This window comes from Scyliorhinus canicula, chromosome 10 (genome assembly GCF_902713615.1).
Source record: "Scyliorhinus canicula chromosome 10, sScyCan1.1, whole genome shotgun sequence".
NCBI classification, from domain to species: Eukaryota; Metazoa; Chordata; class Chondrichthyes; order Carcharhiniformes; family Scyliorhinidae; genus Scyliorhinus; species Scyliorhinus canicula.
In genome coordinates, this window is record NC_052155.1 from 55,496,550 (window position 1) to 55,513,995 (window position 17,446).

The 17,446-nt window shown below is 47.1% G+C and overlaps 2 protein-coding genes across 5 annotated transcripts in view; one reads left to right on the forward strand and one right to left on the reverse strand.

Moving 5' to 3' along the window:
- ptdss1b (phosphatidylserine synthase 1b) overlaps positions 1–12,150 on the reverse strand; it is a 61,443-nt gene extending 49,293 nt beyond the window's left edge. The window contains 5 exon segments of the mRNA XM_038808977.1: positions 6,708–6,873; positions 8,977–9,101; positions 11,272–11,316; positions 11,442–11,533; positions 11,910–12,150. Of these exon segments, the coding sequence (XP_038664905.1) occupies positions 6,708–6,873; positions 8,977–9,101; positions 11,272–11,316; positions 11,442–11,533; positions 11,910–12,088 (607 nt within the window). The 5' untranslated portion in view covers positions 12,089–12,150.
- A 302-nt stretch (positions 12,151–12,452) lies between these two features.
- Positions 12,453–17,446, forward strand: part of mterf3 (mitochondrial transcription termination factor 3) — a 30,071-nt gene continuing 25,077 nt past the window's right edge. The window contains exon 1 of one of the 4 annotated variants that reach the window (XM_038808970.1): positions 12,453–12,719. The gene's annotated coding sequence lies outside the window, so the exon portion shown is untranslated. Of the gene's footprint in view, positions 12,720–16,919; positions 17,244–17,290; positions 17,445–17,446 lie in introns of those variants that run through there. The other 3 variants (XM_038808969.1, XM_038808972.1, XM_038808971.1) reach the window with 3 other exon arrangements.

The following is a 17,446-nucleotide window of genomic DNA, read 5'->3' on the forward strand; positions in this document are numbered from 1 at the left end:
CCTTGGACAAGGGTCCCCGCCACCCCCTTCCAAAACCCCGCCAATGCCAGACACGCCCAGAAACATGTGGGGTGTGATTCGCCGGGCCTCCCGAACACCTCCCACACCTGTCCTCTCCCCCAAAGAACCGGCTCATCCTGGCCCCCCATCATGTGCGCCCTATGCAGCTACTTCAGCTGAATTAAGCTGAGCCGTGCACAAGAGGAGGATGAATTCACCCTCTCCAGGGCGTCCGCCCACGTCGCATCGTCGATCTCCTCCCCTAGCTCCTCCTTCCACTTCGCTTTCAGCACTTCCACCGAGGCTTCCTCCTCCTCCTGCATCACCTGATAAATTGCCGAGATCCTACCCTCACCGACCCACGTCCCCGAAGGCACCCTGTCCTGCACTCCCCTAGGCGGCAGTAGCGGAAACTCCGTCACCCGCCGCTTGACAAACGCCCTAATCTGCATATAACTGAAAGCATTCCCAGGGGGGAGGCCCCACTTCCCCTCCAACTCCTCTAAAGTCACAAACTTCCCATCGAGGAAAAGGTCCCCCATCCGCCTGATGCCTGCCCTATGCCAACTGAAAAACCCACCATCTATTCTCCCTGGTGCAAACCGGTGATTGCCGCCGTAATCGGGGCCCACACTGAGGCCTTCACTTCCCCCCCCCCCCCCCCCCCCCCCCCATGCCGCCTCCACTGCCCCCAAATTTTGAGGGAAGCCACCACTACCGGACCCGTAGAGTACCTTGCCGGGGGGAGTGGGAGCGGGGCCGTCACCAATGCCTCCAAACTCGTACCCACACAGGACGCCACCTCCAACCCTCTTCCATGCGGCACCCTCCCCCTCCATCACCCACCTACGAATCATTGCCATGTTTGCAGCCCAGTAATACCCACACAAGTTGGGCAATGCCAAGCTGCCTACCTCCCTGCTCGCTCCAGGAATACCCTCCCTCACGCTCTGGGGTCTTCCGCGCCCACAAGAACCCCAGAATACTCTTATAACCCTCTTAAAAAAGGCCTTCGGAATCAATATGGGGAGGCACTGGAAAAGAAAACCAAAACCTCGGGAGCCCGTCATCTTAACTGACTGGACCGTACCGCCAAAGAGAGTGGCAGCGCAACCCACCTCCTGAACTCCTCCTCCATCGTTCCAATAGCCTCGAAAAGTTTAGCCTATGCAGGGCCCGCCAGCTCCTAGCTATCTGGACCCCAAGATATCTAAAGCTCCTCTTCTGCCCTTTCAACGGGAGCTCCCCTATCTCCCTCTCCTGGTCCCCCAGGTGCAGCACAAACAAGCTCACTCTTCCCCACGTTGATCTTATAGCCCGAAAAATCCCCAAACTCCCCAAGTATCTTCAACACCCTCTGGCATCCCCCCGCCGATCCGCGATGTACAACAGCAAATCATCTGCGTACAGCGACAACGGTACCCCACCCGCCACAATCCCCCTCCAGTTCTTCGAATCCTCAGTGCCATGGCCAAGGGCTCAATCGCTAACGCGAAGAGCAGGGGAGACAAGGGGCACCCTACCTCGTCCCCCGGGACAGCCGAAAGTCCTCAACCTCCTCCCATTCGTCACCCACACTCGCTACCGGGGAGCTATACAGCAGCCTCACCCAGGTAATGATCCCTCACCAAACCCAAACCTCCTCAGCACTTCCCACAGATAGCTCCACTCCACCCTGTCAAAAGCTTTCACCGCATCCATCGATGCTACTATTTCCGCCTCCCCATCCGCCGACGCCATCATCATGACATTAAGAAGCCGCCGTACATTGATATTCAGCTGCCTCCCCATCACAAACCCCGTTTGGTCCTCATGGATAACCATCGGGACCACATCTTCCACCCTCCTGGACAGTATCTTAGCCAACAACTTTGCCTCCACGTTGAGGAGCGAAATCGGCCTGTAAGACCCACACTGGAGGGGGTCCTTATCCCGCTTCAGGATCAGTGAGATTATTGCTCTAGACATCGTCGGGGGCAGATCCCCCCCCCCTCCCTCGCCTCATTCAGGGTCCTCACCAGCAGCGGGCCCAGCAGATCTGAAAACCTCTAGTAAAACTCCACCGGGAAACCGTCAGGTCCCGGTGCTTTCCTTGTCTGCATGCTCCCCAGCGCCTCCATCAGCTCCTCCAACTCGATTGGGGCCCCCAGACCCTCCAGCCGCTCATTCTCTACTCTTGGGAACTCCAACTTATCCAGAAAGCGGTCCATCCCGCCCAGCTCCCTAGGGGCACCGTCCGGTACAGCCCCTCGTAAAAGGATCTGAACACCCCATTAATGTCCCTAGCACTCTGAACCAGGTTCCCTCCTGCATCTGTGACTCCCCCTATCTCTCTCGCTGCCTCCCGCTTTCGGAGCTGGTGGGCCAGCATCCGACTTGCCTTCTCCCCATACACATATACCCGCCCCCTGCGCCCTCCTCCACTGCGCCTCCGCCTTCCGGGTGGTCAGTATATCGAACTCCGCTTGGAGACTGCGACGCTTCCTCAAAAGCCCCTCCTCCGGGACATCTGCATACCTCCTGTCCACCCTTACATTTCTTCCACCAACCTCTCCCTCTCAACCCTCTCCCCCCTATCCCTGTGCGCCCGAATGGATATCAGCTCCCCTCTAACCACCGCCTTCAGTGCTTCCCAAACCACCCCAACTTGCACCTCCCCGTTATCATTAGCTTACAAATACCCCTCTATACCCCTACGGATCCGCTCACATACTTCCTCCTCTAAGCCCCACATCTAACCTCCACAGCGGGCGCTGATCCTTCCCCTCCCCCAGCTCCAGGTCCACCGAATGCGGAGCATGGTCAGATATGACTATCGCCGAATACCCCGCCCCCACCACTCTCAGGATTAGCGCCCTGTTGAGAACAAAAAAGTCAATCCGGGAATAAGCCTCGTGGACATGGGAGAAAAAGGTGCACTGTGCCAGGGACCTGGGTTCATTCCGGTCTTGGGACACTGTCCGTGTGAAGTTTGCATGGGTTTGCTTCGGGTGCTCTGGTCTCCTCACACAGTCCAAAGACGTGTAAGTTAGTTGGAATAGCCATGATAAATTGTCTTTCAGTATCCAGGGATGCACAGGCTAGGTTATGGGGATAGAATACGGGTGGGGCCTAGGTATGGTGCTCTTTCAGAGGGTCTGTGCAGACTCGATGGGCAGAATGGCCTTCTTCTGCGCTATAGAAGTTCTTTGATTTTATCATTCAAATACTTGTAGAAACTCTTGCCATCTGTTTTTGTATTCCTAGCTAGCTTTCTCTCAATATCTCTATTATTTTTTAGTAATTCTTTGGTAGTATTTCAAATCTATTCAATCTTGTGACCTGCCGTTATTCATTCCAGATTTGTACAGTGTTTCTTTTAATTTGATACAATCCCTAACCTTCTTATTTAGCCACGGATGGTGCATCTTTCTCAAAGAATCTCTTTCTTTCTCATTGCAATAAATCTTTGTTGAGTTATTAAACATCTCTTTGATAAATCCGCCACAACATCTGTACTGACACGCTTTTTAAACATAATTTCCAAGCTTATATTAGCCAGCTCTACCCCAAACTTCACCCCTTCAAACTGAATGGAACATTAAATTCTATCATTCTATAAATGCTGTTACCTAGACACTTCTTTGCCATGAGGTTATTAATTAATCTTGTCTCAATGCACATTACCAGGCCTAGAACATCCTGCTCCCTGGTTGGCTCCAGAACGTAATGCTGCCAGAAATTGTCCCGAATATATTTAATGAACTCGTTTTCACAGTTGCCACTGCCAATCTGATTCACTCAATCTACATGCAGATTGAAGTCACCCATGGTTATTGTGGTACCTTTCTTCCATGCCCCATTTATTTTGTATACTTTGTCTTACAGTGCAAATACTGTTAATGGCCTATAAACCATTCCCACCAGTGACCTTTCCTTTCCTATTTCTTATCTACCCAAATAGATTTTACATTTTGCTCTTTCAAGCCAAGGTCATCTCTCACTACTGTACTAATTATATCCTTAATCAACAGAGCTATTCCATAGCCTTTTCCTGGATTCCTATCACTTTGCAGTGTCAAATACCTTTAGTATTCAGGTCCCAGTCTTGTCTCTGTTACAGCTGTAGGTCATACATATTTATTTCTATGCTGCGTCTGCTGCCAATGGCAGTTCTGTTTTACCCCATATCGTTATTGCAAGTACTGGAGTGAGCAGCGGCCAGGAGCAGCAATACTTATCAGTTATTAAAGGCGGCGATTAAAAATGCCCCACTTTCTCAGAGCCGGTGGAACGAGGGGAGGAATGGATCCGGGAATTGGGATGGGAGGGAGAGAAGGCTTCTGATCCACCCGGTGATGGCACATTTCCGGATTGCAACCTCCATATCCCTCATTTACAGCTCCGACAGGTTGAACCATTTCCTGATACTGAAGCCCCAGAGCTGCAAACGCAGGATATGGAATAAGAATCCGAATAAGATCCAACAGCAGTGTCTCCTACAAATGACTCCACTGACAGATATTTGTGGTCATCTTGCATTGGAAGTAAACACGGTATTATTTCCATCTGTGCTAACAGCTCATCCATTTTGTTACAAATGCTGCACATATTCAGATACAAAGCCTTTAACATGGTCTTTTTACTATTTTTTAAATGACTGGCCTTATCTATTGGTGCTCTAAAATTCTAACGCAAGCTTTCCCTTTCTGCCATACTCTGCTCCCCATTATCGAGATTGATACTCTGCTCTATTGCCTCATTGTTTCCCTTTGATTTATAACACCTTCTCTCACATAATCCCCCCCTCCACTATTTAGTTTAAAGCCCTCTCCCCACCCCCTTAGTTATAACACTGGTCGCACTGGCCCCAGCACGGTTCAGGTGAAGACTGTTTCTCAGCGATACAGATCCCACTTTCTCCACTTCTGGTGCCAGTGCCCCATGCATCAAATCCCATTTCTCCCACACCAGTCCTGGAGTCACATATTCATCTCTCTAATGCATTTACCCAGACAGAATAGTATACATATCTCATGATTACACCAGAGTTTTCAAATAGGCGTGGAAAGAGACCAACTATAAATCCCTTCACAGCCTCATGGTTCCCGAGGCTGGTCATTAAGTGGTTACTTTGTCCTCCCCAATCCCTCACTGAAAAGTAACTATTCCTACAGTTTAAGTGAATAAATGGGATCTTGCCAACATTGCCGATATCTTGATAACAAATTTAAAAACCTGTACAGAAAAATTGGATTAATTGCCACAGATATTACAAGGTTGAAGATTAATACTTATTGCAGGTCTAGAAATAATAGCTTTAGCAGGAAATGCAAAGCCACACAATACTCTCCAGGAAATAGCTCTCATGAGTTTGGTGATCAACTGTAATGTTGCCAGGACAATATCTATTGCTCCTGTAACTCACCTGTAAACTCAACAACTACTATAGCCCACACTGGATTTAAGTTTCTTCACAAAACGTAGTATGAAATAGAGTGCGAGCAGTATTCAAGGAAGCAAAACTAAATAGGGGTTTTAGAAGTGATGCACATTATTCCTTATAATACGTTCCCACCAGTTACATTGTTTTTTAAAAACTTGATTTTTTTTCTCTCTCTCTATTGAGGTGTGGGTGTCATTAGCAAAGCCACAACTTGTTGCTCATCCCTTTGGAGGTTTGAAAATTCAACTGTTTTTTCTATTTAAAAAAAAAATCATGCCAGGTTTCACTCCAACCTCCGAGCATACACTTACAGTAGGAGACTAGATTGCAATCAGGAACAGGGGCCGGAACTTTCCGGCTGTTCCTTCTGCTGGGATATTTTGATCTCGTCGATGGCGCACCCCCGCTGGGGGTTTCCCGGTGGTCAGGGATGCATTCAATGGGAAACCGCATTGAACCCTTCGGGAACTTTGAAACCAGAAGATCCCACTTCTAGCCAATGGCAGGCTGCCTCCGCTGTGGTGGATTGCACAAAAATATTGCCCAAGGACTTTGATTTTACCCTTCCCCAGCCTATTGTGTGTTACAATTGTGTTCAATAACTGCAGTCCTGGTTGAAACCAGATTAATCAACACAAATTGGGGCATGAACCTAGATTATTTCTCAACATATTCTACCTATTCAATGCTCAATCTTTAGATTTCATTATTGTGGAAATCAAAATTGTATAACAACATGTACCAACTGTCTGCCAGCCATATGGCTTTGAATAAGAGCAACAGAAAATTCACCGTCACTTTGTTCCTTAGTTTGACAGTATGAAAGATGTTAATATCTTGGGACTGCAAGGAAGCGCAGTAGATAGCACTGCTGCCTCAAGGCACTGAGGACCCGGGTTCGATCCCGGCCCTGGGTCACTGTCCGTATGGAGTTTGCACATTCTTTCAGTGTTTGTATGGGTCTCACCCCCACAACCCAAAGATGTGCACGGTAGGTAGATTGGCCATGCTAAATTACCCCTTAATTGGTTAAAAAAAAAAGAATTGGGTACTTTAAATTTATTTAAATAAAAAAGATGTATTCTGTACCCTTCCTTACACAAAATGTCCGAGTTGAGATTGAGATGCCAATCTGTAGAGTCGCTCCACACCAGTGTGTGTTCATTTTTTGGAAAGAACACAGCACTGCTCGCAATTGCTTCAGAAGCTTAAGGAGGTATTGCCATCTGTAATTTGGTTTGTACAATTTTAATAATTTACATTTGCAGTTATGACTGTTAACGCCATACCTCAGTTAACTCCCAAGTGATGCTAATGGTCCAGCAGAGCCCATAGCTACGTATAAGTAACGCTTTCATAGCCCAGCCCCAGAAATGTCCAAATGCAAAGATGTCAAAATGGCTCAGAATCCTCTCCCACGTGATGACATGGCAGTTGACTGCGTATTCCTATTAAAAACAAGACATTAAAGGTTTAATCTTTCAAGTTAGTCCTGAATAAAGACTGACAAATAGCTGGCTTATCCAGCACTCTTCACATATAATTTTAAGATCAGAGAAGAAAGTTTTTGTTGCAGTGAAGTAGCCCACTAGCTAAAGCACAAACAGTTATATCAAACATGAATGACATAAAAGGAGTGATTACTTTATCTAGATTTCTGTTTATGTGGTTTGAAATCAGTTAAGCAACCAACATAATAACCAAGTTAGCAAAATTGCTGAGCTGAGCTATTGTTATACACAGGTATCCAAACTAAACTAAAATGTTTTCAAAAGGACAATCTTATTAAACACCACACCAACTTCCTAAGATAAAAGTTTCAGTCAGTGTCCACTTCAAATAAGAATATTCTTCTGGCATCAGATACACAATCTAACACCGCAGTTTTCAAATAAGCATTTGGTTAAAAGCCATCCAACGTTTATTCATCAGGACAATGTTTTTTTCCCTCCCCTCATCATGGAGAATATAAAATTTCGGAAAACATGTAATTGATGTGCAGGGCATCGAAGGGATAGGGCATCTCTTGACCTGATGTATGTATATACAGCATTGCAACTGCATGGGACAGACTGCTCATTTCCTATATGCATATGTAAAATGAACCAAGTAACCACAGGGAAAGACAGGAGTTGAATACCAACTTTAGAACAATAGACTTTTTTGGTTTTTTTTCGAAGCCATACACTAGCTCTCCAATCAGAAAAAAAAAAACAACATTCAGACTTTGCCATAAAAACATTCATGCTTGATTGAGCCAACAAAAAGTGACTGCTGCAAAAACCGTTCTCTTTCCTCACATCAATAATGCAGCTTTAGCTTTTTTCCTAAAATGACTGGTAAAGATCGGGGCAGCTGATCCAAAATTGGAAGAGAACACAAATTTAAAATATTAGTCGTGACCAAGTTGAACTTCAGGTCTACTTGCTGGGAATTAAGTTGCATTACAACTAACCAGTAATCTTAACCAAGTATTTCCAGAAAATTACTCTTTTGAAGGTTACTTATTTACAACAGAATAAGAAGGCCTCTAATTCCAAACTGTGCAAAATCCTTCTCAGCTTCTTATTAATAATGTCAAGATTTTCATATTAGATTTACAAACTTGACTTTTAATTTATTCATAGGAATGTGGACGTTGTTGGCTAGGCCTGCATTTATTGCCTACCCTGACTGCCCTTGAGAAGGTGGGTGGTGAGCTGTCTTCTTGAACTACTGCAATCCGTGCAGTGTAGGTTATAAACCATTAAAGAATAAGATGAACTATTTAAAATGGTTTAGCTTGCAATTTTTTTTTTAAATTTAGAGTGCCCAATTGTTTTTTCTAATTTTAGGGGCAATTTAGCATGGCCAATCCACCTAACCTGCGCATATTTTGGGTTGTGGGGGTTAAACCCATGCAGACATGGGGAGAATGCACAAACTCCACACAGTGACCCAGGGCCGGGATTCGAAACCGGGTCCTCAGAGCTGCAGTCCCAGTGCTAACCACTGCGCCACATGCCGTTACTAGCTTGCAATAATTAACAATACTTGTAATTGTGATTACAAGTTTGAACTGGCCGTTACCATTTGTGTATCTCAGGCCATAACTGCACACCAATGTTCACTTATTAACTGAGTTAAACAACTCCAGAACATTTATTTTGCATAGGGCCGATTTGTCATTGATTTGATTTCCTGCAAAACAACATCATCAACTCTACTCGCCCATGAAGTAATATCATGACCACTTGAGAATTGAGCTTCGGATCAACTGAAACAATAAAACATGTGATGTTTACAAAAATCCGACAAGTCAAGACATTTCTATGAAATTGAAGACAAATAACATCACGAATGTTCAAAATACAGTTGGATATTGTAAATAGGTGCATTATGAATTTAAATAGGGCAATGGTTTGAATACATTCTAGATTTTTCTCCATATCTTAAAACAATAAGAAACAACCAATAGAATGAAAACAAAAGTTCCAGGCTTTTAATCTTCATGAAAGTATTGCTACAACACAGACAACGTGATACTCTAAAGATATTAATGCTGTACATACCATCACATCTGCTTCACGAGTGGCATAACGTAGATTAGGGTCCAGCCAATACATAACAGATTTCACTTGTTCAAAATTCAAGAACAGCAGGAACACCAAAAAAAGGAAATACAGCACGCTGAGGCCTGGAGTATTACATAAAATAAAGCAAAACACATGGTAAACATTACATTGCCCAAGCTTCAGGGGAGGTCATCAGGTTGATCTGTGCATTGAACTTTTAGTAAATGCAATTGATGAGCCCTCTTATCTACCAAAGAGCAAAATTTAGAGTGAAAGGAAAGGTTTCTGGATTGTCATGAAAAAAAAATGGCAATAGGAGAATTTTGAGCTATTTAATGACCACATAACTTTTTTAAAAAAATTTGTTCTTGGGATGTGGGCGTTGCTGGCTGGCCAGCATTTGTTGCCCATCCCCAAGTGCCCTTAATCTTGCCCATCGCCAAGTTCCCTTGAACTAAGTGGTTTGCTGGGCCACTTCAACAGGGAAGTTAAGAGTCAACCACACTGCTGTGGATCTGGAGTCGCATGAAGGCCAGACCAGGTAAGAATGGCAGAGTTCCTTCCCTGAAGGACATGAGTGAACCAGATGGGTTTTTATGACAATCAGCAATGGTTTATGGTCATCATTAGACTTTTAATCCTCGATTCTTATTGAATTCAAATTTCACCACCTGCTGTGGTGGAATTTGAACCCTGGGCCCCACAGCACTACCCTGGGTCTCTGGATTACTAGCCCAGTGGCAATACAACAATGCCACTGACTCCCCACCAATATTTTAAAAATTACAAAAGACTATTGCAAATTTTCTAACAAGCAATAGTTCAGAAGCTGAATTAAGTTTCACAATTGGAATCACCCGGTTTGCAGTTGAGATGTACATTTGGGATATTTTGCCCATTATTTTCACATGACATGGCCATTCAAAGTTGTTTTCAGCTGCAGGTTACAGGGCAGATTGTATTTCAAGTGATTGATGCAAAAATTGGATAGACACCGGTACTCACCAGTGCAGAGGCCAAGAACCAAGCATGACACCAACAGTATGTGTGCCATAAAAAATCATTTTGCTTAAAGACTGGGATGTTAAATAATTCTCTTTATGCCTGCTCAGATTGATATAAAGGCTTGCATGGTGTTATTTCAAGAGGAGTGACAACGTTTTCAGAGTACCTTTGACAAAATTCCGCCCTCACCTGAAACCATCAAAATTATGATCTGGTCATTTACTTCATAGTATTTATGGAACCTTGCTACATGTAAATTTGTTGTGCAATAATTGAATCATCTGCCAATATATACCTATGAGGCTTCAAGTCTCATTTACACTCGAGTGACGTGCTTTGGGATGTTTTATTATGTTAAAGGCACTGTGTAAATACAAGTTGTTCTAAATGCTTTGGAATTCAAAATTCAGAGGGCTTTCGTCAAGGTAAAACTATTTTCCACCAATCAGTAAGTTGGTAACTCAAGGGCATCAACTTAAATTCACTGCCAGAATACAAAGGGATTGCTTGGGGAACGCTTTTAAGCAGAGAGCTGATATAACACAGAATAACCAAGCAGAATTCAAAATCTTTTTTTGAAAAAAGGGAAGCTCATTAGTATTTTACAAAGCAGAACTTTAATGGGGAAAGAACAGGAGTTGGGGTGGAACTAATCAGGTAGTTCTTGAGAGCCAGTTCAAGTATGATGAGCCAAATGGAGGTACCTTCTGCACAAAATAATTCTACAATAGCAACGACACTTCAATCACACTTCTATGAAGCACTTTAGCACATCCTGAGGATGTGAAATGCACAGCATAAATATATATATTTTTATATTTAAGAACATTCTGATTGCAGCTTTGAAGCCAGACAAAACAGTGATGCCTTCTGTCAAAATTTCTTGGTCTTCATTGCAATGTTGTTAGATGGACCAAGTTAAAAGCTATTGCAATTATAAGCAGTTTGTCAGTTTAATTACTGTCAGACAATGAAGCATTTGTCTAGTCTAGTGCACATTGATTAGCTGAGATAAATGTACATCCTTGCCTCCTGGCCAATAATCAGGTGGAGTGAATTGCCAGGCTGATCCAACTTTTACTACAGACATTCACAATTTATTCATGGGGAAATCAAACCAGCAACCTATGGCTAGTCATTCTACTTGCCAACTTTTTAAAAGCAAGCGGCCAATACTTTTCAGACAAAATACGAATCCAACTGCTGGAGGAAAGAAATCCAAGTCCCAAATATCAGGAAAGACTTCAACAAATGCATAGTTTAGAATAAACAGGCTTTTGACCTCACCAAAAACCATCCTCCATATTGCTGGATGTGGTCGGGTGAAAGGACCTGTAAAATTGAAATAAAAATCCTTAAACAATGCATCTTTAGATAAATAAATTGTTTCAGAATATGTAAAATAATATGCAAGAATTGTGATAAATCGCAATTCTCGCTAGTAACAAACAACTTACCATTAGGAAATGCTAAAACACTTACAATTAGAAAGAAGAACACCACTGAAAGAACGCCCTTCCATATATTATCTTCTAGACTTGTATCATCCCTAGATTTGAAAACAACGGTAACAGTTGGGGATTTTTATTTCAGGATTTAAGTCCTATCAAAAGCATTTGGGAAACGCATTAGTTTATTAGACACAACATTTTACGGAGCAATAAAATTTCACAATCCACCCGCACTGATATGCGAGACAAAGTGGAAGGTTTATTCAGAAGGAGAAAGGAAAAATCGACATAGAATCGAAACCGGGCAAGGAAGTTTACAAAAGTGATACATTATAGCACAGGCCTAGCAGTAGAATCTCTGGAAAGCCAGCCTGGTACTCATGCCGGGATGTGAAACGAGACCAGCTGATTGATAGAGAGAGAGAGAGAGAGCAGGCAAAGCAAGGGGAGGGAGGGCTGGGCGCAGCCAGCTACCTGGTAAAGGCGAAATACATGACACTGATGATAGTGAAAGTGAGCAGAGTGATGGTGTGAGGCTTGTAGAAGAAGTCTATGGTGATATCCTCCACTTGCTGCTCGTTGATCATACGGAAATGCAGTTTATAATTCACATCGTTCTTGCTGATTGTCCTGCTGCCTATACCGGACACCATGGCTGCAGCGCTCCGCCCGACAAGTCGCGGCAGCCAGCAAGAGCCCAGAGAGCCAGAACACTCCAACGTCAACCAGTCTGAGACAGACAGAGGGGGGGGAATAACTAACCCTCAAATACAAAAACACCTCCTCCGGGCAACACTGGCAGGGCATTGATCAGACACACAACATGTACATCTTTTACATATAAGGTGGGATATTTTGAAATTGCGAGATGCTGTCTATTAATCTAAAAGAAAGATGTGTGAAAAACACTCCCCTGTCGTTGATGGTGGACTGTTCCATTCAGGCACACAGCTACATTTTAGAACGTCCTTGGAGCACGTGGGGAGGGGGAGTATCGACAGAGAAAAAAGACAGCTGATAGAAAGAGGAATAGCTGAGAGAGAAATAGAAAGAGAGAAATAGCTGACACAGAGAAAATTAGCTGATGGAGGGAGAGAGAGATAACTGATAGATGAGAGAAATAGCTGATGTAGAGAGAAATAACTGATAACAAGGAGAGACTACTTTCCCAACCCAGTCTTGAGTCTGTAAGGAGGGGGGATACAGGCAAGCAAGAGAAATAGCCACTATTCGGAGTGAGAGGAAGCTGAGAGATATTTTTGAATCCTACCTACAATCTGCCAGGTGAGAGAAACAGCTGATAAAGGGATTGTGGTGGTTGGGGGGTGGGCAGCCCCAGCCCCAGCCCCAGCCTGCTCTGATCAGCCCCAGCCCAGTCTGCTCTGATCAGCCCCAGCCCAATCTGCTCTGATTAGCCCCAGCCCAATCTGCTCTGATCAGCAAAGTGAGTGAAGGAGCTGATGGATAGAGGGGTAAACCTTCCCCAGCCCAGTCTGCTCTGATCAGCAGAGTGAAGGAGCTGATTGATAGAGGGGAAACCCTCCCCAGCCTAGTCTGATCTGATCAGCAGAGTGAGTGAAGGAGCTGATGGACAGAAGGGTGAACCTTCCCCAGCACAGACTGCTCTGATCAGCAGAGTGAAGGAGCTGATGGATAGAGGGGTAAACCCTCCCCAGCCCAGACTGCTCTGATCAGCAGTGAAGGAGCTGATGGATAGAGGGGTAAACTTCCCCAGCCCAGACTGCTCTGATCAGCAGAGTGAAGAGCTGATGGATAGAGGGGTAACCTCCCCAGCCCAGACAGCTCTGATCAGCAAGTGAAGGAGCTGATGGATAGAGGGTAAACCTTCCCCAGCCCAGACTGCTCTGTCAGCAGAGTGAAGGAGCTGATGGATAGAGGGGTAAACCCTTCCCCAGCCCAGTGCTCTGATAGCAGAGTGAAGGAGCTGATGGATAGAGGGGTCCCTTCCCCAGCCCAGACTGCTCTGATCAGCAGAGTGAAGGAGCTGATGGATAGAGGGTAACCTTCCCCAGCCCAGTCTGCTCTGATCAGCAGAGTGAAGGAGCTGATGGATAGAGGGGTAAACCCCCAGCCCAGACTGCTCTGATCAGCAGTGAAGGAGCTGATGGATAGAGGGGTAAGCCTCCCCAGCCCAGACTGCTCTGATCAGCAGAGAAGGAGCTGATGGATAGAGGGGTAAACCTCCCCAGCCCAGACTGCTCTGATCAGCAGAGTGAAGGAGCTGATGGATAGAGGGGTAAGCCTTCCCCAGCCCACTGCTCTGATCAGCAGTGAAGGAGCTGATGGATAGAGGGGTAAACTTCCCCAGCCCAGACTGCTCTGATCAGCAGAGTGAAGGAGCTGATGGATAGAGGGGTAACCTTCCCCAGCCCAGACTGCTCTGATCAGCAAGAGTGAAGGAGCTGATGGATAGAGGGGTAACTTCCCCAGCCCAGACTGCTCTGATCAGCAGAGTGAAGGAGCTGATGGATAGGGGGTAAACCTCCCCAGCCCAGACTGCTCTGATCAGCAGAGTGAAGGAGCTGATGGATAGAGGGGTACCTTCCCCAGCCCACTGCTCTGATCAGCAGAGTGAAGGAGCTGATGGATAGAGGGTATCCCTTCCCCAGCCCAGTCTGCTCTGATCAGTAGAGTGAAGGAGCTGATGGATAGAGGGGTAAACCTTCCCCAGCCCAGACTGCTCGGATCAGCAGTGAAGGAGCTGATGGATAGAGGGGTAAACCCTCCCCAGCCCAGACTGCTCTGATCAGCAGTGAAGGAGCTGATGGATAGAGGGTAAACCCTCCCCAGCCCACTGCTCTGATAGCAGTGAAGGAGCTGATGGATAGAGGGGTAAACTTCCCCAGCCCACTGCTCTGATCAGCAGAGTGAAGGAGCTGATGGATAGAGGGGTAACCTCCCCAGCCCAGACAGCTGATCAGCAAAGTGAAGGAGCTGATGGATAGAGGGTAAACCTTCACCAGCCCAGACTGCTCTGTCAGCAGAGTGAAGGAGCTGATGGATAGAGGGGTAAACCTTCCCCAGCCCAGACTGCTCTGATCAGCAGAGTGTGTGAAGGAGCTGATGGATAGAGGGGTAAACCTTCCCCAGCCCAGACTGCTCTGGTCAGCAGAATGAAGGAGCTGATGGATAGAGGGGTAAGCCTTCCCCAGCCCAGTCTGCTCTGATCAGCAGAGTGTGTGAAGGAGCTGATGGATAGAGGGGTAAACCCTCCCCAGCCCAGACTGCTCTGATCAGCAGAGTGAAGGAGCTGATGGATAGAGGGGTATCCCTTCCCCAGCCCAGTCTGCTCTGATCAGCAGAGTGAAGGAGCTGATGGATAGAGGGGTATCCCTTCCCCAGCCCAGTCTGCTCTGATCAGTAGAGTGAAGGAGCTGATGGATAGAGGGTAACCCTCCCCAGCCCAGACTGCTCTGATCAGCAGTGAAGGAGCTGATGGATAGAGGGGTAAACCCTCCCCAGCCCACACTGCCGATAAGCAGTGAAGGAGCTGATGGATAGAGGGGTAAAACTTCCCCAGCCCAGACTGCTCTGATCAGCAGAGTGAAGGAGCTGATGGATAGAGGGGTAATTCCTCCCCAGCCCAGACAGCTCTGATCAGCAAAGTGAAGGAGCTGATGGATAGAGGGGTAAACCTTCCCCAGCCCAGACTGCTCTGATCAGCAGAGTGTGTGAAGGAGCTGATGGATAGAGGGGTAAACCCTCCCCAGCCCAGACTGCTCTGATCAGCAGAGTGAAGGAGCTGATGGATAGAGGGGTAATTCTCCCCAGCCCAGACAGCTCTGATCAGCAAAGTGAAGGAGCTGATGGATAGAGGGGTAAACCTTCCCCAGCCCAGACTCGATCAGCAGAGTGTGAAGGAGCTGATGGATAGAGGGGTAAACCTTCCCCAGCCCAGACTGCTCTGGTCAGCAGAGTGAAGGAGCTGATGGATAGAGGGGTAAGCCTTCCCCAGCCCAGTGCTCTGATCAGCAGAGTGTGTGAAGGAGCTGATGGATAGGGGGTAAGCCCTCCCCAGTCCAGACTGCTCTGATCAGCAGAGTGAAGGAGCTGATGGATAGAGGGGTATCCCTTCCCCAGCCCAGTCTGCTCTGATCAGCAGAGTGAAGGAGCTGATGGATAGAGGGGTATCCCTTCCCCAGCCCAGTCTGCTCTGATCAGTAGAGTGAAGGAGCTGATGGATAGAGGGGTAAACCTTCCCCAGCCCACTGCTCTGATCAGCAGTGAAGGAGCTGATGGATAGAGGGGTAAACCCTCCCCAGCCCAGACTGCTCTGATCAGCAGTGAGGAGCTGATGGATAGAGGGGTAAACCCTTCCCCAGCCCAGACTGCTCTGATCAGCAGTGAAGGAGCTGATGGATAGAGGGGTAAACCCTCCCCAGCCCAGACTGCTCTGATCAGCAGAGTGAAGGAGCTGATGGATAGAGGGGTAAACCCTCCCCAGCCCAGACTGCTCTGATCAGCAGAGTGAAGGAGCTGATGGATAGAGGGGTAAGCCTTCCCCAGCCCAGTCTGCTCTGATCAGCAGAGTGTGTGAAGGAGCTGATGGATAGAGGGGTAAACCCTCCCCAGCCCAGTCTGCTCTGATCAGCAGTGACGGAGCTGATGGATAGAGGGGTAAGCCTTCCCCAGCCCAGTCTGCTCTGATCAGCAGAGCGTGTGAAGGAGCTGATGGACAGAGGTGTAAACCTTTCCCAGCCCAGTCTGCTCTGATCAGCAGTGAAGGAGCTGATGGATAGAGGTGTAAACCTTTCCCAGCCCAGACTGCTCTGATCAGCAGTGTGTGTGAAGGAGCTGATGGATAGAGGGGTAAACCCTCCCCAGCCCAGTCTGCTCTGATCAGCAGAGTGAAGTAGCTGATGGATAGAGGGGTAAACCTCCCCAGCCCAGTCTGCTCTGATCAGCAGTGGAAGAAGCTGATGGATAGAGGGGTAAACCCTCCCCTGCCCAGTCTGCTCTGATCAGCAGAGTGAGTGAAGGGCTGATGGATCGAGGAGTAAGGCTTCCCCAGCCCAGACTGCTCTGATCAGCAGAGTGTGTGAAGGTTCTGATGGACAGAGGTGTAAACTGAAGGAGCTGATGGATAGAGGGGTAAACCGTCCCCAGCCCAGTCTACTCTGATCAGCAGAGTGTGTGAAGGAGCTGATGGATAGAGGGGTAAACCGTACCCAGCCCAGTCTACTCTGATCAGCAGTGTGTAAAGGAGCTGATGGATAGAGGGGTAACCCTTCCCCTGCCCAGACTGCTCTGATCAGCAGAGTGTGTGAAGGAGCTGATGGATAGAGGGGTAAACCTTCCCCAGCCCAGTCTGCCCTGATCAGCAGTGACGGAGCTGATGGATAGAGGGGTAAACCTTCCCCAGCCCAGTCTGCTCTGATCAGCAGTGAGGGAGCTGATGGATAGAGGGGTAAACCCTCCCCAGCCCAGACTGCTCTGATCAGCAGTGTAGGAGTTGATGGATAGAGGGGTAAACCCTCCCCAGCCCAGTCTGCTCTGATCAGCAGTGAGGGAGCTGATGGATAGAGGGGTAAACCCTCCCCAGCCCAGACTGCACTGATCAGCAGTGAAGGAGCTGATGGATAGAGGGGTAACCCTTCTCCAGCCCAGACTGCTCTGATCAGCAGCAACGCCGAGGGGAGGAGCTCGAGTCTGTATTTTTATGTTATTTAGAGACCGTCGCTATTCCCGGCTCAGCTGCACTTCACTCCCCATGGGCCTCGAGACTTTGCCACTGGGTTTAAAAACGAATCTTCGCCTGATGTCGATGAGTGCATTCTGCCCGCCGAGGTACTGGCTTGTCTTAAACCCTGGGTGTGGGTGAGGCTGCGCTGTAAACACTCAGAGTTTTGTGTAAACAGTGAGCAATTTAATATGGGAGCAGCCAGTATTGGCTGTGGCAGGGGCAGTCTGTGCGGTCCGCTGCTGTTTATCTTCCCCGGAGCAGAGTGCACACATTGCTGTGTGTGCTTCCCGGTCGGAATCATTAAGGT